This window comes from Mustela nivalis, assembly GCF_964662115.1.
Source record: "Mustela nivalis genome assembly, chromosome: 1".
Lineage (NCBI taxonomy): Eukaryota > Metazoa > Chordata > Mammalia > Carnivora > Mustelidae > Mustela > Mustela nivalis.
Window position 1 is genome coordinate 179467697 of NC_139020.1, and position 24122 is coordinate 179491818.

Consider the following 24122-nt stretch of genomic DNA (forward strand, 5'->3'; position numbering starts at 1 on the left):
CAACCATGACCAACACCCTAACTGCCCTCCTAGGGAGACACAGACTGGCTGGAATGTCGGAGACCCACCGACAAGAGCCTTGCTAAGTGTTCTCTAAACAGAGGAATTGAGGAAAGTGCTGAGCACTCTACGGGCATATTTCTCAAGACTTTTTTTCATCATCACCACCACCACCTCCACAGCAAGGAGACTTTTTAGGCATTTTTTTCCCCCAAATTGCCTCTCCTAAATCCCACACCCATGAAATTTTAAGAGGCACCTAAACTTGGTATACGAGGGCTCCTTAGAAGCCCAAACCACTGTAACACCTATGATTTTTTGCCCCCCAAAGACCAAAATTGGCCCCTTGCCCAACTGGGGGCAATATCATTCTTGTTGGCAGCACACACTCTACAGAGCCAAATTTTAAAAGCCTACTTCAATATTCAGACCCCACTCCTAGACCCCTACATCACTATTCTCCATAAGACGCTACCCTAGCCTCCACTAGTCCTGAATGAGGAGAACTGTGTCAATGAACAGACACACACCTGTCAGCATGGCTTCTTATAACAGCAGAAAGAGAAGGAGCTGAGCAGGCACCTGTGCACACAAACCTACAAGAGGACTTTGGTTGCTCAAGATGACAAAGATCTTTGTGCCTAAAGAGAAGGATTCCCTCCCAAACCTGCATGGTCCAGGTGTCCACTGAGTGTATCTGACCCATCTACAACTTAAGGAAATCGAATCACCCAGATTCTACTGTTTCCTCAGTCACATAAAAAGGGCCTTGTGGTCACAGGAAGAGAAACTACTTACATTCTGTGCTAATATTACCAGGTGAACAGGTGATTAGAGCTGATGTTTCAATGTTTTCAGAAAAGTGGAATTAATTCATACACTCAGTTGTGTAAAGACTAAATATTTTGTTTTAGGTAGTGGCTCCCCATGGGCCCGCCCATTTAAGCAGACGAAGCCTACAAAGCTGAGCAGAGATGACGCTCTTCAGTCAGCATATCATCACTGGTTCCTAGTCACTGAAAGCAGTGCAGACAGAAAACAGTATCTAAAATCAATCAATGTACATTTACAGGTATTCTTACACTACTTACCGTGTTAAGTTTGATTTTACCAATCTAAGAGAAGCCAATGGAGCCGCTCCCTGCGCCAGTCCCGAGTGACTAAATTCTTACCCACAGGGGTTTGTAAGGCAGCATGGGAGGCAAACAGTCTGTCAGTCAGTGCCCATGGAAGCTAGCACACACCTGCGTCCCCGGAACCAATCTAACTGCTTCCCAGCACAGAGGAAGAAGTCCCCACTCTGCTTTAGGAAGAAAAGTTTGAAGCAAGAGTCTCAAAGTAGAGAGAATCCCAGAAGAAACTCTGTTTCTTTTGTTCTGTTTATAAATGTGAACAAAGAGAAAGGCAGGGTTTATGACTACAGATCAAAACTGCCTAATATATTTCTTTAGCCCTCGCCCCCACGAAAGGCAACTGTGGGCTGGGAAAACAGCAGTGGTCAGGGAGGTCGTACCCTAAACTGCTAAAAGCAGCTCCTTCCAGGGAGTTTGAGGGATGCAAGCGATGAGAGGGAGGAAAGAAGGGAGAGTTTCCAGTTGGATTTTTCTTCCCTGCTGTTAAAATTGGTTCCATGTTAACAAACGTGGTCTATGATTTTTAAAAATCAATAAAAATGAGTTTTGAAGAGAAAAAAATTTACCTTATGTGTCACGATGAGCATATCAAAATGATACAAACAGAAGACTCAAAGACCCCATAGGGAAATGAGGTCTCTGGGAGGATGAGAACTTGTTGGAACCTGGAATCTGCTTGTCCCCCCACAAAGAAGGATACCAAGTCTGATCCAAAAATGAAAGGACTCCAAAGTTTATAAACAGTTCTGAAATCGGGCTCACAGAATGTCTATGGCACACCATCTAGTGACAAAAATACATGATGGACCACAGATGAACAAGAATAAATATGCGATGGCCCAGACTATGGTAACAGAATTCTCAGATGTCCTTTCTTTTGGGGAAAGCACCTGTAGCAACAGATTTCGTAACTAAGAGGAACAATGTGAGCCTATCTGAGACCCCCGCTCCTGTTCCTGCTTCTTGTAGCCACCATCATGCTCATAAGGTTCTGTATTCCCAGCTCAATAAATCAGGAACAAAATTTACATGCATAGTGGAGTATGGAAATAGTCCCTTTTGCTAATCTGTAACCCACCAACCCCCAGGAACTCTACATACCTTTTTCATGTTTCTGTATTCACCTAAAGGAGAAGCAACGCCTTAAAAATGCTACACCAGGACTTCTTCGTAAGTTATGGACAAAAGGCCAGCAGATAAGTCACACACCTTTCCCTGACTAGTGAAATCTCATGGAATCTCAGTGTAGAGCAAGGTGACAAGGAAGCAGACTTCCATCCTGACCTACCAGAGTAACTATCGAAACAGGATGCCACATTATTACACAACCAAATAAATGCCAAAGTAAATTGAGTTGACAATGTAGCAGCCCCTGGTAAACTGCTTGTACGTTTCACGGGACACCAAGCACCATTTCAAATTTTGCAGCAATCTGCTCAACTTCTTGGATTATCTGAGATTTTAAAAAGGGGGAAAAAATTTTAAAAATATAGGCTTGCAAATGACTTAAAATATCCTAAATCTTTGAATTTTTAAATTCCAAGGTGAAGAGAAGAAAGGGATGGAGGAAGGAAGGGAAAACCTTGGTGATTCCCTTCAAAATTCTGAACAGAGAAATGTCTTCAAACTATAATGTTTTCAAGTTATGAGCTGTCAGAGCCCTTCTTGTGGGAGGGAATGAAGGGGAAAATTCTGATGAACTTGCCAATCCAAGGTCAGGGCAACCAGGCACTCCTCCAATCAGTCCGTGTTACAGATGGGACAGTGAGAACACATGCCTGGTGTGTGCAGATCTTAACACAGTGCATGGTACTATGATGCCTCTTTAACCATGAGACCTGACATGCATCTGCAGAGTCCACCCCTGGTTCCTCTGCTTTTGTTTGAAAGAAGCCAGATCAAATCGCAAAACTAAGATATGCATGACTCCCATGTCAACAAAACCCACCTGTGGAAGAAACTGCTTCCACTAATGGTCCTTAATGATTTTTTTTGTCAATTCATAATTTGAAATATGAGGTGTGTTCGCTGTGATGAACAACGCATTATGTACACTAAGTGCTGGTTAATTTATGATAAAAAGCATCCTTAATTATAATATCCAAATGAGTCAGGTTGTTTTTAAGAAACCCAGACGATATAGCTAATATTTAAAAATACAGCAGTAAGACTGATCAGTCCGTATTACCCACCATGAGAGTCAGTAAGAAGTAATTAAATAAATATAGAAACAAGAAGCTAATCCTACAAAGCTTTGTGAATTTACAGACTAAATGGTGAAAATGTGAGGAATACGTAGTAATGTGTTTTTCCAACCTCTAATCTGAATTCCAAAGACTGGACCTAAGTTTATAGGAAGCTGTCAACAATTTTTAAACATGCTTTATAAAGCTCATTTTTTAAAAGCCTAACTCTGCCAAAAAAAGGAATTAATCTGAAAACATGAAGTTAGCTTTTCAAAAATCATTCAACCCACTGATATAGTAAAGTGTTGGTAATGAGTTTGCGTGTGTGATCTTCGATCAAGTTCTCGAAAACCAGTAGGAGATGGGGAGATTTAACCAGGATTCTCTAGCACTTGTAACCACAGCTGAGTATACACATCGACCTCCACTGAGAAGCAGGTATGTTCTGTTTTGACAATTTAAATCTTAAAAGTTTAATGAAGAATTTATTGAGGCTACACTATGAAAAAATATTTGTTCAACATAATCTGTACGATAATGCACTCAATTACTAGACTTGCTATTACTCATTCCTTAAAAATGTATATTTGTAGAAAGAGTCTAAGTCTGAAAAAATTAACTGTTTTTAGTTAAGTTAACCATTTAACTTTACAAAACTGTGCTTATGATTTTAAAAACCATATGAGGGAAAAGAAAAAAAAACATTTCTCTCACTTACCTTTCTATAGTAAATCTTTCATAATAATATTTTCATATATAAAAGTTTTGAAAATACGTAAACTATTTTTAAGTAACAAATCCTCAAGTATCTGGGGCCATCCCTTACATACTACCATCCTCAAAAATATTTTTTGAATTTCTTAGAATGTCATTTTATAGGCAATTACATATTTTACTTGGTCTTTTATCAAAGGGCACTACAATTTGTCTAAATAACTATCAAACCCATCCGCAGTGCTAACCCAACTTTTTAAAATATGGTATCACTACTTTATACTATACACTGAAATATAAAAATGTACAAGTCAAAGAAACTATATCCAACCTGAAACACAGATATACCAATTGCTCATTTTTAGTTACATTGGGACTTCTACTTGTAATAACTTTATTTGTGCTTCAACTTTGGCATTTTTCTGTGATACCTAACTTGAAGGTTGTAGCTCCAGTCACCGTTACCAGGACACAGCAACATATAAGGAAAAATGGGTGTATTATACAAACCACATAGTATAGGTTTTCATTCTAAGCATTTTCAAAATAACATTTTAAGTAATAGAAACATTTAGGAATGATGTTCATTTTTAAGAAGATACAAAAACGGTATTTCAATGCATTTGCATATGGGTGATTTCCGCACCATCACATGTAATTGCCTGAATAGAAATACTGTTTGCAAGTAATATACTTTAATACAATACGAAACATTACCTTTGAATTGGACACAAACCACTACTAGCACAAATCCATGTCATCTCTTCTACTATGTATCCTTCAGATTTAAAAAGTAGACTATTACGGTGAATAAAACAGACATATTTCTCTACATTTGATTATAATTTAATTCATATAACTTTAAATTCATCTAACTTTAAAAGACATAGACAAAACAATTGTGATTCCTGTGAACACCAGACAACGTAAATCTTAATAATGAAAACTTAGTTTTTGTCAATTTTCACCTAAGCAGAACGGAAAGATTTAATGTATAGTCTAGTCCCAAAAGAAAATTTGTCTTTATGGGGGCAGCGGGGAGGGGAACAAAATAGCCATATAATTGCGGCAATATCTAGAACTTCAACCGCATCAGAGTAATATTTTATGCTCAACTGTTTGGATCTCTTTTGCCCTCACCAAATTTCTGCTTGTTTTCTTCATGAAAGAGCTTCATTATTTCATCACTACATCTTAATAGGGTCTTTGCAAATAAAAAACAATTGACTTTAAATTTGTTTTTCAAGAATCTTTGCTACTTCCTGGGAAGAATGATATATTGCTTCCAGTTATAACACATCATCCCTCTATTTACTTTCATTGTAAACGTTAAATAGTGGGAGATGTTTTTTATCTGAGCACACGAATGAGTGCGAAGACCAACAATGAATCACCAGAGTGCAAAGTTCACATTGTTTAATGAACACTAACACTTGGGACTCTTTTGAATGAATCAATTGGGTGAATGGGTTTAAAAAATGTTCTTTTAAGTAAGGAAGTTCCCTTACTTTCCTTTTAGCTTTCCTTGCCTCCGTCATATTTAAGAGTTGGAATGTTTATCTTTAAACAAGGAGCGTGGCCAACGTGAGGTGGAGGGCATTTGTGAGATGGAATTCTATTCTTAGACTTGTTACAGTTTTCCCCAGTAATTAGGAAGCTATATGTCCCTGATAGAATGATGTTAACAAGCTCCTGCAGTTTCTACTCTAGCAAGAAATCAAAGAGGCCCCAAACAGACCACTTCAGTTAAAGGATTATGCATTCTGGTTATTAAAGTGAAGAAAGCTCTCCTACAGTTTTATCCCAGAAGAGACTTTCTAAACCAGTCAGATTCTACAGCCAAGCTTACTTACTAAATAAAGAAGAAAATTAAAAGGCTCGCCATGGAATGTATGGAGGGGGGAAAAATACATTATTAGATGAGATTCATTTCAGGTAACATGTACATTTTTAAATTCTCCCAACGAAAAAATGGAAAGGTATCATTACAACCGATGCCTATTCCTACCTGCTGTTTCTCATGCAACATCGACTCTCTCCCCCCGCTTAGTGAGGGCTACTACTCCATTCGCATTTACTCTGCGCCCTTCCTCAAACATGCAAAGCCAGGTAGCGTCAGTAGAGTTGGCATTGACAAGACAAACAGGATTCAGATGGGTTAATCTGACCAAAAACACACTCAGATAAATAAAACACCTAGGAAATGGACAATGTTGGTCTGGAAGAGGGCTTGGCCCAACCGACAAGAGTGACGCTCACGTACCTTGAGGACTTCCATCGGCACCTGGGTGGCGGAGGGAAGGGTGGTGGGCACGCTGACGTTTATGGCTGGGGTCTGACTCACAGGCACTCTCTGTTGCATGAACTGGGCCGCCTGCAGCTTCTGCTGCTGCTCCCTGCGCTCCTGCTCCTGCATTTGCTCACGCATGAGTTGCTGGCGTAGCAAGATGCGTGATGTCATACTGGAGGAGCTTATCGGAGGCTTGGAGGCCCCAGGATGCTCCTCGGAACTGCTGTGGGAAAACCAAAAAAAACAAAAAGCACAACATTTAGTTTCCTAATGAGACCTTTCGTCGGCATTTTAGGGGGGATCCTAAATTGCACCAAACTATGAAATAATCCTGTGTGAATATAATCAAGTCGCAGAATGGTACTCCACATAATTGAAAATCAAGAGGTGACAGGATTTAAGTCATTAGGAGTTGAATTAAAATAAGGCAGCTTGATTGCATCTAGGCATTTTTATCATGCGGCTTAATTTTTTTTTAACATTTTATACCACATACTACTCATCACCACCAAATATAGCGCCGCCATATGAAGTGCCAAGAAGCAGTGCGTCTTAATGGCACCCAGATTTCCACATTTAAAAATAAATTGCTTGATTTGCTTTTTCGTAACTGACTCTAACCAAATAACTACTCCTACACATTATCTAAATTCCTTGAAGATGTCGAAGATGTTTACTAACGTGGAATAATTTCAAGAAAAGGTGAACTTTGTTATGGGGAGATTCTGTGAGGAAATGGGAAGTAAAAACCATTCACGAAAGAATCATTTGGACCAGGAAGGTTAACCCTGGGCTCACTTCAGGCTTCGGGGAGGGGGCAGAGGACAGGCTGGTTTGACAACACAGTTCTCCGTCTGGTGTTCTTTGTACGGTCTTTTCTCCTGATTCATCTTGGCAAGCTCTCCCCTACACATGTCTGTGAGATCCCCATGCGGCCTACTTCTGATGGTTTTGGTGCTCACTCTCTCCAAAATTACAGAAAAAGCTTAAACACTAGTCTTAAGTTAGGAAGAAAAAAGCTCCTAATTTTCCTAAATATGGGTTGCGACTACTTATCTTGCCAGCTTTACAGCATAAACAAGTTTATTCAACCTCCCTCTGCCTTAGTTACCTTATCTGGAAAAGAGGGATCATAATAGTTTTTTCACACATTTACTCATTTATCAGAGAAAGAGGGGGTTTTAAAAACTTCAGTTACATTCCTTGTATTTTATGTCCTACCTCTTCAGGATTTGGAGACAATTCAGTAAAATAATGCACATAAATTGCCTAGTACAATGAGGGCCATGTAGTACTACTTCAATAAAGGTTTGTCCTTGCTATTATTACTAGATAGAATTTTTTCATTGATTATTTATTTCCAGCAATTTGGTTTTCTTAAAAAAAAAAATCTCTGCTTAGGGCAAACAGTGCAAAACCTTGGTACCTAGAATCGGAAAAACAGTAACATTTGAGAAAATATTCACTCTCAAGGAAGTCGCTCATCAAGGGAAATATGAAAGGCTTTAGCTTCCTTCCTTGAGTATAAAGCTCAGTATGGTCTTTACCCTCCAACAAAAGACAAAATAAAGCCTTTAAGCCATTGGCCGTCCTCACGAACTCCTTAAAGACAAGAACCTTCAAATTCTGCAGGTAGCAAAACATGCTAACAGATGAGATGTTTGTGTTTCTCTCTCACACGGTTCCAGAAAACTACATGATAAAAATTATACTAGCAGTTAACTTACTACTCACCATAGGAAATCAATTCAGGGAATTATGATAGTATCAAATAAGGTAGTACTATCCAACCATTCAAAATGCTGAAGAAATAATATGTTTACAGTTATAATTAAATCTACGCAATATAATGAACTTAGAAAAGTCAGCTGCAAAAAAAAGTATTCACGGTATGACCCAATTTAAAAAAAAAAAAAATGTTCACTACCAGAATAAGTATACCAATAATGCTAGTCTGAGCCATTGCTGGCACAATCCTTTAAGGCATATTAAGAAAAGCAAAAGAAAAACAACTTTATCAAAAAGCGTTAATATTGTTCAGACAATCTAACTCAGAAATTTCATTGATGGACAGTCTTCCTAAGAACATAATTCAAAATGTGGAAAACTTGACATTGCAAAGCTATTTACACATTGCAAAATATTCTGAACCTTGGGGCACCTGGGTGGCTCAGTGGGTTAAAACCTCTGCCTCTGACTCAGGTCATGATCCCAGGGTCCTGGGATTGAGCCCAACACTGAGATCTCTGCCCGGCAGGGAGCCTGATTTCTCCTCTCTCTCTGCCTGCTTCTCTGCCTACTTATGATTTCTGTCAAATAAACACATAAAATCTTTAAAAAAAAAATTCTAAGCCTCCTAAGTCTTCCCCCTCATATGAGAATGACTACATAAATTATTAGGGGAGAGCCTGGTCAAAAGGCACAAACTTTTAGTTATGAGGTCAGGTTCTAGGGATCCAATGTTCATCAAGGCAACTACAGTAACAATACTTACTGCACACTTGAAATTCGCTATAGGAGTGGCCTTACTCATAGCAAAAAAAAAAAAAGAAAAAAGAAAAAGAAAAGAAATAGTAACTACATGATGTATGTATTAATTAGCTTGACTGTAATCATATCACAGTGTATACACATGTATCAAGTCATCATGTTATACACCTTAAATATATATATATAGCTTTTGTCAATTATACCTCAATAAAACTGGGGAAAAAATAAAGCTATTTATGAGATTTCAGCATAAACCTGGTTTTAAAAAAGTAAGTTGTTAATACATGAATTTGATATCATACTATTTTAAAAAATGCACAACTACAGAGCAAAGTAAGAAAAGTAGATAATAAGGATAAAATAAAAAGTAGCAATCAAAAGAGTATTTATGTTTTAATTTAAAATAAGTAAAGTGTGTGTATGTATGTACACAAATAGACATGCCTAGTAGGGACTGTATCAGGGTGATCTTAGCTGTCAGATGGAAAGTAGAACTAGAGGTTAATTTCTTACTTTTCTTTCTTATTTTCTTTCTTTCTTTTTCTTTTCTATTCTTTTTTTTTTCTGCTCTTTCTTTCTCTTTCTACTCCCCCCTAAATTATAAAAAAGCCGAAATATTTTTCTCAATGGCAGAATATATGTCTCTAATTTAAAAACACGAGGAACATGAACTAAATTACGAACATGAAGGAATGACTTGGTAATCAAAGTCACCCGTTGCCTGAAGGAAAAGAGACAGGGTCCATCACAGACTGTATTTTGACAGTAGGAAGAGAAAGTGCTGAGAGTATCAGTGGCTTGGTTCTCCTGGAGATCTTCAGCATTTCAGAAGACTTAAATCCTCTGTCCTTTACAGTTTCCTATAGACGCGCACAGATTGAACAATGTGAATACCCCACTTATTTTAATATCATGTACTCATCCACACAGTAGGAACACCTAGACATTACTCAAAATAATCTATTCACCAGGTAAGGCTCTATTTAGAAGAGCATAAAAAGCAAAGGTATTTTCACATTTTTTAGTGTGTGTTCAAAGCTCAAATGCAGCTTCTTGAACGAGAAAAGGAAGGTGGTGGGGGAAGAAGGGAGAACAGCTCTTAAAAAATAAATAAATAAATAACAGCCTTACTATTCAAAGCCTGTCAGGTTAAAACATTCCCAGAGAGACTGATCCTTTTGATAAAAACAGGAGCAAACCTTTGTGCTGTAGCAAATGCAGCTGTGGAATAATCGCACTAATTAGCTGCTCAAGACAAGCCATTGGCTGTGATACTGGGGGGAAAATCCTTTCAATTAACAGTAAAGCATTCTTGAGACATCTTAAATTAAAATTACCCGTTATCAACCACAGTAAGGCTTCAGACTTTACGTTCCCAACAATATCATTTAAAGCATTTGCTGAGATACCCTATCAGAAAAAAAAAATGCATATTTATACAGTATACCCCTATAAATAAATTGAAAGTCCAATAAGGAAAATGTAGCAGAGCTTGGCTAATTGAAATTATTTTAATAAATTTTCTAAAAAAAAAAAAAATGCAAAAGGAAGACTGTAGTCACTTCACTGCACACACTCCCTGCAGGGTCTTTCTAGATTGTTAAAGATGACTCCAGATCCTCAGCTTTATTTGACATTTTTTAAAGACCTTTGTCTCTTAGAATTAATTAAATCAGCAATCATAGACAAAAATGAAGATATCTACCTCTCAAAGTGGGAGCAAGACAAAGGAGCATCAGGTTTTAAACTCAAAGTCGCGGCTTATGTGAGAACATCACACGTGGCTACAAAAGCTTATGTTTAAAATGGGGACCTGATGCTTTCGTCATTAAAGATAAGCAAGGAGAGTCGTCCAGATGAATTTAAAAGCTAACTGCACTCATCTGGGGCTCAATCTGCATTGGTAATCCTAATTCAGTGAGTCTGATGCCTTTTAATCAGATTATGTAAAGGTCATTTATTCAACAACTACTCAGGTAGTGTGCCCTCTGTGCCAGGGGAACAGAGCACTCTATGCTGGGGATACCTGGTTTCTAACCTCACACTGTTTAAAGCCACGGTCACAAACATTTTTCTGAGATGCCCTAAAATTAAATCAGTTATCCAGATTGTCTGACTCTTAAATAGTTCCACCTGGGAAGGTGTATCACTCACTCTAAGAAATCACCCTTTCACAGCCAAGGGAAAGAGAGGCAAACGCCGTTACTAGCATTTCCCTGAAGCAGTGAAGCCTGACACACAACTTCCCAAGAGCTGCGAATTTCTCAACGGGATTCAAGGAGGAGGACTATCAACTGGACCCAAGTTCTAGCTCAGTCACTGCAGAGCAGCCGGATGGTCCCTGAGCCATTCCACTGCTCTGACCCTCTCCAAGCCCCCCTCCCTAATGCACAGCTATGACTGAGTGTGCCAATGTCACCAACGTTAAAGTCCACAAGACAGCATCCATCCACACACGTGACCTGAGTTCCCACTTCTATGGCTGAATTTGTATTTAAACCTTCAAAGCTTCCCCCTTCTCTGGGATGGTGTAGATATTGGATATGTGGTCCAAAATGTCTTGTAAATTCCTCAATTCATACAGTCAATTCCATGGCTTTCATTAAATTCTTAAATATACCAGAAATTCCATGAGGGCACCCAGGGCACCTGGGTGGCTCAGTGGGTTAAAGCCTTTGCCTTCAGCTCAGGTCATGATCTCAGGGTCCTGGGATGGAGTCCTGCATTAGGCTCTCTGCTCAGCAGGGAGCCTGCTTCCCTCTCTCTCTCTGCCTGCCTCTCTGCCTACTTGTGATCTTTCTCCCTCTCTCTGTCAAATAAATAAATAAAATATTAAAAGAAAAAAAAAGAAATTCCTTGAGATCCAAATGACATTGACCCAGCCACGCTTCATCTTTGACAGTGATGCCAATATCCCTTTAATAGACCTTATGGTTCAGCTTGGTCTCCATAACATGGTTTATTATCCAAGGTAGGAAACCAGATGTCAGTTGCAATGTAGTCTCTGGGCTGAAGGAGACGACATACTTTTTCCTGTGTTTCCTCTCTTCAATTCCTTAGGCAGAGTCCAGCTCTGCCACTTATGAATCTGTGACCATGGCCAACTCGGTCAATCCCTTTGAGCTTCAGTTTTCCTTATTCATGAAGACTGTTTAATACACCTGCCTATCAGCGTTGTGATGAGGATTAAAATCTATGACAGATGTAAACAAAATTAGCATGACTGGCACAGAGTCCATTAAACTGGAACAGAGTTAAAAAATTAATAGTAGAAGAAATAGCAAACCATGAACTTGCTACTTCTTTTTTGATGCAAAGAAACAATTTTGTGGGACGCCTGGGTAGCTCAGTTGGTTGAACAACTGCCTTTGGCTTCGGTCATGATCCTGGAGTCCCAGGACGAAGACCCGCCTCGGGCTCCCTGCTCAGCAGGGAGTATTCTTCTCCCTCTGACCTTCCTCCTCTCATGCGTTCTCTCTCTCATTCCCTCTCTCTCTCAAATAAATAAATAAAAATAAAATCTTTTTTTAAAAGCAATTTTGTATAAGCCTATATTCAAGTTCGGATGACAGCAGATTTCCCTCTTAAGATTTAGGGAATCCCTATTTAATTCAGAGAACAGGACAAAGTTTTGCAGGGGTGGAGGGAGATTATTTATCCTGCAATTCTCCCCTGAGATATAAAGTAAAAATTCTAGCGTTTTCCTCCAGGGAAAATTAATCTTCAGTATAATCATTAAGTTAACAGAGCTTAAAGCCTAGCATTTGCCTGTATACTTGGAGTATAATGTAACGATGTTCAGGAAGGCACAATGGCTGAGGTTCAAATTCACAGTGGAGACACAAGAAGGCACACAAGTGAGAATGCCAGGTCAAAATCAGGTTAAGGCACCAGAATTTCCATGTAAGAGTGGCTGCCAAAAAAATCAGCTGAGAATGCCATTCCAGTCTCCATCTCTAGAAATTCTGATTTCAGGTAAGATGAGGCTCAGGGATCAATATGTCTATAAAAATTCTGCAGCTGACTCTGATGCCTGACCATGTTCAGAAACTATGAGTAAATTAATACCTAAGGAGTTCAGTAGGCCCTGAAGCTCACACCTTGTATTCTTAGATGAGAACACTTTCTTCCACATCTGAGGAAATTCATGCCATTCCCCACCTCCAGCAAGCCTGCCAAAAACTCTGAAGTCTTTATTACCCTGATTCCAACACGAGGAATGGAAGGAAATGGGGGCTACTCTCTCCTGCCAAATGGGCTATAAAACCAAACAAATAAAAACATCCATCCAAAAAGTGCCAGTGGATCGTTATGGTTACAACACAACTATGTTATCCTAAGAAAAGGGAACCAAAAGGCTGAATTTACAGAAAGTGCCCCCCCAAATCAGTTGGTTCTGTCAGCAAAAAGAAATGATTAAGAATCTTGTGTGAGTGCCTCCAAGTGCAGAAACCACTGAAGCAAGAGTTGGTCAGTGGATTTATCTTTTTAAGTGGCAGTCTAGGTATTCGATACTTCCGAATGATCAGCCTTCCCATTATCTGAACCTTCCCATTCCTTCTCAAGTAATCGCACTGTGAATATAAGGATGACCTTTTCAGCACTCATGGTAGAACCAAGTGCCTGTAAGGAAAGATTTTGTTCCTTGTACATGTCAGAGTACTAGATTTCATAGTACGGCTTCAAATACGGGGATCTTCTGGACTTCTGTCATCATCAACTCTGGGTTTTAATGGGCAAGGAAAAAAAAAAAAAATGAAAACCTGCCAAAACGTTTCTGGTAACATTACCAGCTCAGATAATACATACTACAGGTTTCTGGCACAGAGAAAAGAAAAAGGACTGCAAAGTACAGCTTGTCTTTCTCCTCTCCTTTCCTTCACCAAATACTTGGATGCTTCCCAAAGGTCAGGTTCTGCTAGACAGGAGGGAGATGATGGTGTCCTAAGTGGACAGCACTCCTATGCTTTGAAGCTCTGCACCTTTCATTGTACAAAAGGAAGAGAACATCCTAAAAGAATCACCACTAATCCCATGTAAGTTAAAATCTGAAATCTTGGGGTGCCTGGGTGGCTCAGTGGGTTAAAGCCTCTGCCTTCGGCTCAGGTCATGATCCCAGGGTCCTGGGATCGAGCCCCCCATCGGGCTCTCTGCTCAGCGGGGAGCCTGCTTCCTCCTCTTTCTCTGCCTGCCTCTCTGCCTACTTGTGATCTCTCTGTCAAATAAATAAATAAAATCTTTAAAAACAAAAGTCTGAAATCTTGACTTTTCCAAACCTAAGCCCTAATTCGTTGGTTAAAAACTGGAGACTCTCTGCATCTATTCAGAATTAATATTCTTAAAGCTGGACCTCCAGTATCAGGAAGGATAATCTCAGTAATTGATTAGGTCAAAATGAAAGAGAACCCTAAGAAGACTCCCAGTATATCAATATTCTTCAAAAGAAGGTTCAAAAAATGGTATTCTGGGGCTCAGGAAGAAAATATTAGAACATTTCTTTACATATACTTTAACCTTCATTTTTATTTTCTACTTTTGTACATATCATATAATGTAATTATAATATAATGTAACATAAAGTAATGTGTATAATATATAAACATTATAAACATGTTTATAATTTATAAATAAAATAAAAGTATGTTGAGAGTTCGCTTGAAAAATTTTAACTAGGAAGGATGACCAAAAATGTTCAAGAGACTTCTGTAACATACGACCAATGTTCTTATAGGCAATTTTCATCATCAGACTTTTTTTTAAGTTGATTATTTTCCCCACTCCCAGAGTTTCTCAGTTCTATACACTCTAACTAAAAGATGACACTGAATGATACAAGCATGCCATTTCCTCATTTTATGACCACAAATGTTCTCTGTTTTCCACAGATGCCACTATGGGCTGGCATAATCTTCACACTCAGTTCCCTTCAGGAATTGCCTCTGAGAGCCAGGCCATCAAAAGGTTTTAAAGCCAGTAAAGTTAAGATGCCCCACACTCGAGCTTTCTTTCTTTCACATCAAGCTTCCTTCCACTAGACCACATTCTAGAATTCTCGCTTACTCTGTCCAACTATGGAAGCCCATTCACACACAGCTGCCATGTTTTAAAATGCTCTGAAAAACTCATCCCCTCTAAGGTGTAAGTAATTTGTATGACATGACAGGATAATGTACCTACAATGTTTCAAAATGAAGAACTCTCTTGATGCATGTTTGGACGTAGCTACTGCCAAGATGCAAAGGTTGCAAAACGGTGTGGAAATCAAAACAAAGTACAAATAATGGCCTCAGGAGCAGCCTAGCATCCTGCCCCACTTCTTTGGTAAAGCACCTTGATTTCACCTTGAAGGACCAGGCTCCTCACTTTCAGCTCATGAGGTTATGATGTGCTACTAACCCCAGACCAGACACAGAAACACAACCCAAGATTAGCCAATCAGCATATGCACCGAATGGGCTTGTGCTCCAAGATGGTCAAGTAGGAGGCAGCCCTACACCTTTGACTACAGTTACTGGGGTAAAAGAACTCTCCTTATACAAAGATTTGGAGGGTGGGGGCTTGGCTGCATTGCACCCCTGTCCACACTGAGCCTCGAGGAAGCCTGCGAGCCACTGGTCAGGGCCCATGGGGTTCTGTAGCTGCCTTGGCTTTGTATGATTTTGTTATTAGAGGAATAAATGTACAAAACCTGGAAAAAAAAAAAAACAAAGATTTGAAAAGATGGTGGGATGTTAAGTCTGCAATTTCCTGGGCCAACTGAAAAGAAAGCCAGACTAGGTGAAACAGTAATGTAAACTGAAAGAAGCAGCAGAGGACGGAGAACAAGAAGGATGACATTGAGCATCTGAATGAAATGGTCCTTGAAGCCCTGAAAACCCTGAACACTGGACACTGACTTGCAAAGTCAATCTCCATTTTTATTAAACCAGTTTGATGTGCCCTGGATACCACAGTTGGTTTCTGTGACACTTTGGAAAAATATCAGTCATTCTGAAAAAGATAAAATTTCAGCCTAAAATCTACAACTCAAACAACCCAATATTCATCTTCCTATTTTCTTTTCATTTTAGCTAGTACGCTGCTATTCATGACATTTCCCAGATTTTCAGGAGCTTGATTAGCTTCATGCCTAAGTTCTCCCATCATATCTCCTGGACTTCAGCTGTAATGACTAGAGTCCAGCAGCCACTCTGGACTGTAAGGATGAGGCCCAGACTTAAGAATGGAGCTTAAATGTGCATAGTCCTTCATGACCTGGTCTCCATAAGGACAGGATTTTTTTTATATTTCATTTACATATACCTTCCCCAGCACCCAGAGGACTACTTGGCACCCAGTAGGCTCAAATAAATATCTGTTCAATGAATAAATGCAGTGTTTCTATCCTAATAAATACCCCACCTCTATTAAAATCAGATATTAGAATCTTAGTGTTGGAAGACCTTTCATCAAACCATTTTGCTTGAATCATCCAGTGACAGAGAAACATTCTTCCAAAGAGCTCTGGGCTCTAGGGAGCTACTATATTTCCTAAATTCTAAGACAAACTTTCCCTCTATATTTTAAGATTTCTCAATTTAGGATGGATTTCATAATCAATGTATATATTTAGTAGATCTTTTCCCCAAATAGATGCCTTCTAATTATAATCAATAGTGAATTGGATATAAGGAAATATATCTGATAGACAAATACTGTAGCAGTGGAGGAACTGTGCCCTCCCAAAGCTCAAATGAGTAACCGTTGGAGTAATTCAGGAATGTGTGCATTGCAGAGGCCCACTCAATAAAAAGGCAGAGAAACAAACATCATTCATTCAGGATCTTAAATGAAAATCCACAGAGCATCATAACAGAGACAAGCATAAGTCCTGGAGTCAGAACACCGAAGGTTGAAAAGCTGGCTCTATCATTTCTCAGGTATATGACTTAGGTAGGATTTTTTATCTGACCAAACCTCAATTTTCTCATCTGCAAAATGGAAGTAGAAAAAAGCACCTTTGTCACATAGCAAATATAAAAATTAAATGCTTTAGTACAGGTAAGATACTTAGAATGGTGGCTGGCACACCATGGACAAGAAGTAGACATTATATGACACTATGTTCTAATTCTTGATTTAGGATCCTCTGAGCATCTTCTTAACATCTCAACACTAGAGAAAACTAACAAGTTATTTTCTAGGAAGCCAGAACTCTTAGAATGTTGCCTTCTGCTATAGTGCTCCTCTGCTTTCCTAGAGGAAAGTACAAAGGAAACAATTAATTCACAGGGAGTGCCCTTCCTCAAAGAACAGGAACAAAGAAGTTAACAGGCAACAGCTCAGTGAAGAGTTCTGTCAAAGACGTGTGCTAAGAACTTCCTTCTGGGAATTTAGAAGGGAAGCCTGCTCCTATGAAGAATATTTCCTTTAACCAGAGAAAGAAATTCAGAATCAATTAAGCAAAAGAAGTTCAAATTAAGAATTAACTGGTGTAATTTCAAGGGTGACATCATTACTGTCCTTAGGCTGCATCAGAACGGCATGTTTTATCCATTCATGCCATTCACTAATTTGCATAAAATTAATATTTAAAACATTAGTAAGTTACAGATACATTCTTGGGTATGAATCAAACAGAGCAGCCATCATCTCCTTAACTATTATCTGGTTTGCGAAGCAGAAACTTATAACCTTTCTAGGATAATGGCATTTTGAATACATAATTAAAATACACAAACTGTGTTCGTAAAATGCTCTATCATTTTAGAGAGGTAAGTATTTAAACTGTTTCAATGACCTATAGAATGAAAACAGTATCAATGAAAACAAACTCAGTACAGCCAAAATAGCATAAGAAATTAGAAATCATTTAAAAAGCTACTCTGAGAACTTCTAAAGATGTACGTACTGAACATTAGGAACTTCAACGGCGCTTGAATTTGTGGGAATTCATTTTTTAAGAATCAAATTCTAAAAATAGTTCTGCTACATTTAGTATTTTTCCATGATTCTTGCCGTCTTTAAACACACCTTCACAAGCTGCTGAACATAATGCTTTTCTGACTTAATCAGAACCTCTCTCATGACCCAGGAACGTTCAGTAAATAATTATTAAGCTCCAGAGGTGGCTTTTGCATAAGTTGATTTGCTTGAATGCCTATTCACTGAGGGACACAGCTTTTAGTATTGTTTCCAAATCTTATCACCTAACACTGAAAGTAAATGTTAAGGTTGGGGGGGGCAGCTATCATCTACTTAGTCTTTCTCTTTTTAAGTATTTCTTTGAAACTGCCCATCGCAAACTTGTTCTACATTGATATGCCAGGCAGATGATTCTGATGTTTGGATGTTTTGTTTTTCTCTCAAAGAGGAAAAAAAAAATCAATATACAGAAATGCAAACAAGATTATTTATAAATGCAACTGCTATTCTTCCACAGTTAGGTAAAAAAACGAGAGAGAAAGAGAGAGAAAGCAAAAAATCCAAAGTGTTTGCAATAGGACAATTCTGACAAATGTTATTGCTAAGCACACTCGTTTTCCTGAAGAGAACCCTTTTTTATTCATGACGAAGCTGAGCTGTAATCTACCCCATAATCATAAATCAAGCTCTGTTCTCAGATTTTTCAAGCGGTCATTTTTTTGGCATTATTAATTTAAGATCAACATTCAATTTTAAACAAGAAGACAAAGCTAAGAGGCCAGCATTTTGATCCACCACCCCCACCCCCCTGGACAAATTAGTTGTTATCCTTGTCATAGCCACATACTAGAGGCTACAGCTGAAGCTGATTAAAGACACAGTCACAAAGTAACAGTTCCAGTATTTTTAACTCCCAATAAAACCTTTCCGTTCTCTATCCTCCCCCTTAAAAAAAAAAAAAAAAAAAAAAAAAAAATCGCTCCTGTTAAGTGGTCCCGGGATTATTTCCAGAATAAAACTTCACTTACAGATATAAGCTTTCAAAGGAGCAAGGCATGAACATCTGAACTCTAAGCGCCTCCATCTTTTTTCCTTTAAGGTGTTCTGCAAGCCCTTGGCGAGGAGTGAAAGTCAAAGTTAGTTCTGGCACCGGCTGTGTCACTAGGGGTGGCTCCTGATAAGGCCCTGGAAACTCCAATCCAAACACAGCTCGTGCTAGAACGGTGCCTGGTCTCTGTCTGCAAGAGCAGACCTGTTTAATCCAGTACCTACTGTACCTGCAGGACAAAACTGCTGCTTCACCCCTGCACGGGGGGCGATGCAGGGACCCAGGAGGCCCGCAATTCACCCCAGCAGTCAGGCGAGCACCTCAGGATGCTCACTTAGCCCTCCCCAGCACAGGTGCTGGTGGAGGCTTGCAGCGGCTGTGCCTTAGTAGAGAACTTGAAAGGGAGGTAATTTCACATCCCGGTGAATTTTTAACACTTAATACAGTCCCAGAATCTAGGAGGGCTGTGAGATCGCTTGTGTACCCTTTTCAGTCTGGGCGATCTGAGACATTTTTGGAACTGCAGCTGGTAATTGGCCATGCTCCCCCGCTGGCAGACTAGAGATCCAGTCAGCATTCCTCACTCTTGGACCCCAAGAATATGAGGGGGGTCCCTGCCCTGTCCTACTAGGAACCAAATGCAGGCTGCTTCTAACTGTGGGCACTGTCTTCTAGGATGGACACATCTTTAGGCCGTATATCTGTGTGCTCTTAGATTGTCACCCAATTAATTCTGGACACACCGGTGTACAAGAAGAAAAAAAATAACAACACATGTTCTCCGACAACACTTTAAAAATTCCAACATGACAACATCAATATTATCAAATATTGATGGAGCTCCTACAGACTCAGCACACCAAAGATGTCCTGTAGAGTTATGAAAATATGTATGTTTCTCTTGACACATCATTCAAAGGTCAGAACAAAGATATGTGACATGAGCTAGCTGTGTGCCCAGGACAAGTGACTTCACCTCTCTGTGTCTAAGAGCTTATCTCCAAAGTAAATGATTAGAAAACAATGCAATCTCGACAAGCCATAATCAAACTGAATTCCATAATGTAATGAAATTACCTTTGTCTTAACTTCCCTTTAATAATAGGAAATCTCCAGCCAGGAGTCTCAAGCAAGCTATTTAGACTCTTTAGTCTGCTCATTTGTTCATTCATTCATTCTTTTGTTTAATAAATATTTATGGGACACCTACTATGTCCCAGGCTTTGGTAAACTCTTGGAGTTTATGGATTAGTGGGACACATATTAAGTAATCATGCAAACAGATAAGGATACAAGTAGTAAATGCTACAGAGATCTAGAAAGGCTTAAAATCTAAGGGTCAGAAAAGACTTCTCTTGGGCAGGGACCTCTGCACTGAGATCTGAGTGGGGGCACCAGCCGGGGGAAGGAGGACATGGAAGAAGAGTCTTCTGAGCGGTAGTAACAATAAATACATGCAAGAATCCTGAGGTGGGAATTAGGAGAATGATCCATTATGGCTGGAGTACAGAGAAGGAGGGAAAAGGGTGGTGTCCATGACACTAATGCCGTGACCAGAGCCAGACCATCACAGGATCTGGTAGGCCAGGGAGAAGGAGGTGATTTTGATTTAAGGTGAACAGAAAACCACTGAGAGGCTGTATGAAGGAGAACAAAGGGCCCAGAGATGAGTTTTTAGAAAGTCCCCTCTAGCTGCTATTTTGAGACTCAACTAAAGGAGGGCCAAGATTGGCTACTGCAATAGTCCTGGTAGGAGGTAATGATAGTTCATGGGAGGTGGGGAGCCCTGAGGGTACAAAGGGTGAAGAGAAGTACAGAAAAGTGAACAGAGTACTGGCAAAACTAAAGACCAATAAATAGAAAGACAAGGGGGTAGGGTAGGGCATACAGGTTCCTAATGCAATAACTGTATTCATTAACTAGAGTTACTGAGCACTTCCTACACACCAGGTATTGTGCTGGGTATGGGAGCAAAGAGATGACTAAGAGGCTACACTATTCCCCTTACTAACCTACCTGACCTCCCTTCTCCTAAGTCACAAATGGCATAAAAATAAAGGACCCAGGTTCTGCTGTCAACTTATGCAGGCTGAAATTCTACCATTTACTAACTCTGTGGCCTTGTGCAAATTGACCAAACTTCCTGTGCCCCAGATTCTTCACCTGAGGAAGGGGAATGGAAAGTGCCTATCTTAAACGTTACTGTTAGAACTGGAGAAGATAATATAGTGATGTGTTTGGCATAGTCTTTGGCATATAGTAAGCTCTCAATTAAAAAAAAAAAAAAAAGCTCTTAGGGTTATGACTGTGGTTAGGGCTGTTATCCTTGATTCACACTGACTGATCTAGAGAACTACCAGAAATAGGACAGAGTGGGGGGGGGGGACAGAGAAAATAAAGAGGAAGGGGTAAGAAACAACTATATCAGGACCTTTAAGAGATTATCTTTTAAAAGTCTGAATTGGACTCTCTCTCACTTTGGGCACTATTTGAAATTGCATTAAGTTACAAGGTACCGGGTAGCTTTTAGAACTGAAACCCTGATTTATTACATGCTTACACACAGGGAAAATCTGTACCCTCCATGGGCTCTCAAGTGTTGACCATGAAACCAATGGTATCAATTCCAGCCATTCCAGCAGGGACACCAAGCGGTGCGCCAAAAGCTCCCCTGGCACATTCAGCCAATGACATCAACTTATCTTTCATCCCAGATAATTCACCACCCAAAGAAGGCTGTCCATTGACTGTTTACATAAGTATTTAAATAAAATTACTTTTAAGAGGCATGTGTTCCACTCTATTCATGGTACTTTAGAAAGATCTATATTGTACTAGAGTTCTTGGAAAATCCTTTTGGCTGCAGCAATGAAATACCCACCAGCCAATGGAATATAAAGCTTGACTGAAACATGCATATATGCCACCATCTACAAAATTCACGAAACCTTACATACATTACCCTAATACTAAAATACTGGTCTGCTAAACACCAAAAATAAATAAAAATCTGATTTAAAAATGGGCAGAGAATCCAAACATTTTTCCAAAGAAGATATACATATAGCCAACAGACACGTGAAAAGAGGCTCAACATGGCTCACCATCAGGGAAATGCAAATCAAAACCACAATGAGATATCATGCCTACCTGTCAGAATGGCTAGTATCGAGAAGATAAGAAATGACAAATACTGGGAAGGATGTGGGGGTGGGATGGGGAAGGCACCATTGGTGGGAATGTAAATCACTGTAGCCACTATGGGAAACAGTATGGAGGTTCCTCAAAAACTTAAAAACAGAACAACCATATGATCCAGTAATTACACTTCTGGTATCTACCTGAAGAAAACAAAAACACTACTCAAGAAGATATATGTATCCCTATGTTTACTGAAGCATTATTTAGAATAGGTAAGATATGAAACCCTAAGTGTCCAATGAAAGATGAATGGATAAAGAAGATGTGTGTGTGTGTGAAATGGAATATTACTTAGGCATCAAAAATAATGAAATCTTGCTATTTGTGATGATATGGATAGAACTACAGGGTATTATTCTAAGTGAAATAGTCAGAAAAAGACAAATAACATATAATTTCACCTATATGTGAGATCTAAAAAACAAATGAACAAACACAAAGAAACTGACTCATAAAGACAAGAAAAGAAAAAAACTGGTGGTTGCCAAAGGGCGGTATGGGTGGGAGGATAGGCAAAACAGATGAAGGGTATTAAACTTCCAATTATCAAATAAATAAGGCATGGTTCAGAAAGTGCAGCATGGAGAACAGAGTCGGTAATATTATAATAACTTTGTGCAGTGGCAGATAGTGACTATACTTACCATGGTGAACACTCTGTGATATATTTGTCAATTCACTATGTTGTACACCTGAAACTAATATAATATTGTATGTCAACTATACTTCAACTAAAAATTTAAAAATAAAATAAAATACCAGTCCTCAAGCAGCCACCCAATTATTCAACAAATGTCTCGGAGCAGCGGGAACCATGTCCGCTTGGTTCACCACTGTGTCCCTAGAACCTAGTGGAATAAACTGTCAGTAGTTGATGTTCAGTAAACATCTTTAAAATGAATTAATCTACAACATGAAAGTAACTCTCTTGTACACACCTATATTAGCCAGATGAGTATCCTAAGTGCATATGCATATGTATATATGTGTGTATCGATATATATAGATGGAGATAGATAGATAGATAGATAGATATACATATATGCCCTAAATTTAAACATGAACTTTCAAATGCAAGTGAAGGAAAGGGAAAAATAATATTTAAAAAATAAAACACCAAATGTGGACTAAAAATATTACCTGTATTCTAATGCATTAAAATCTTTATTATTCCTTGCCCCAAATCCCAGCAAACCAACAAGGGTCATCAGAATTCTTACTGACCTCTCCAAGGATGACCTTAACTAAAATGGAACTATCAACTATCCAAGTGACAGCCAGCTTTTTCTTTGGATGCTAAATTTGGGCCTTGGAATCTTTTTGGAAGGAAAAATTCAATCACTACGTTGAATGAGTGAGAGAAGAGATAAGAGGTTTTACTTGTTACTTGTCCAAAACTTGGCTGAAGAAATGTAGAACCATTACCACGGTCAGATTTCTCATTTTATTTGGATATCAAATGTTTTATTGCCCCCCAAAGTGCACCATTTTATTCCACCTTTTCTTTTGATAGTCATTGCTTTTTTCTGTAAAATCGAACTTCTGCTCACTGGCCTAATGACAGTCCACGGTTGAGGGCTTATGATGTGCCCAGCACTGTACTGATGCAAGAACCACCTCCCACAGGCAATTTAGGACACATCTAACCACTCTTCAAATGTTTCATTATGATCGTAGCCAACAGTTCCCAAGCCTGTCTTCATATCAGAAGCACCTGGGGATTCCTCTCCCCACACTACTCCCTTGGAGTCAACTCCGGAGCATCCAATGTCAAGGATCTTGTCCCAAACAAATGACTGAATGAGACTCCCCAGGTGTAAAGTTTGGAATTCTGTGTTTTTTTAAAAGATTCTCATAAAAGTCAAATGTAAAGTCAGGCCCAGGAACCCCTAATATATAATGTATTATAACACATACAATTAAATACAATCTATTCTATGTAAATCATCTAAAAGAGGCAGGAAATAACTCCAGAAGGTAAGTGCTCTTTACTTGTTGCATAAAGAAGTTTCTACTTGTAGAGTTTAATCCTTTAAAGCATCCAGCTGGAATTACTGTGAGTATGCTTTGAATGTTCAGTGACAGCCTTACTATGAGGTAATTCAAGAGTACCATGAACATGACTATGAAACTCAAGAAATACTCTCAAGGTAACA

At 39.0% G+C, this 24122-nt stretch overlaps 1 protein-coding gene across 8 annotated transcripts in view; it reads right to left on the reverse strand.

Moving 5' to 3' along the window:
• MITF (melanocyte inducing transcription factor) overlaps positions 1-24122 on the reverse strand; it is a 221172-nt gene that overhangs the window by 82328 nt on the left and 114722 nt on the right. For 4 of the 8 annotated variants that reach the window (XM_082691140.1, XM_082691139.1, XM_082691135.1 and 1 more), the window contains exon 2: positions 6297-6546. In XM_082691140.1, the coding sequence (XP_082547266.1) occupies positions 6297-6546 (250 nt within the window). Of the gene's footprint in view, positions 1-6296; positions 6547-18745; positions 18831-24122 lie in introns of those variants that run through there. The other 4 variants (XM_082691138.1, XM_082691137.1, XM_082691136.1 and 1 more) reach the window with 2 other exon arrangements.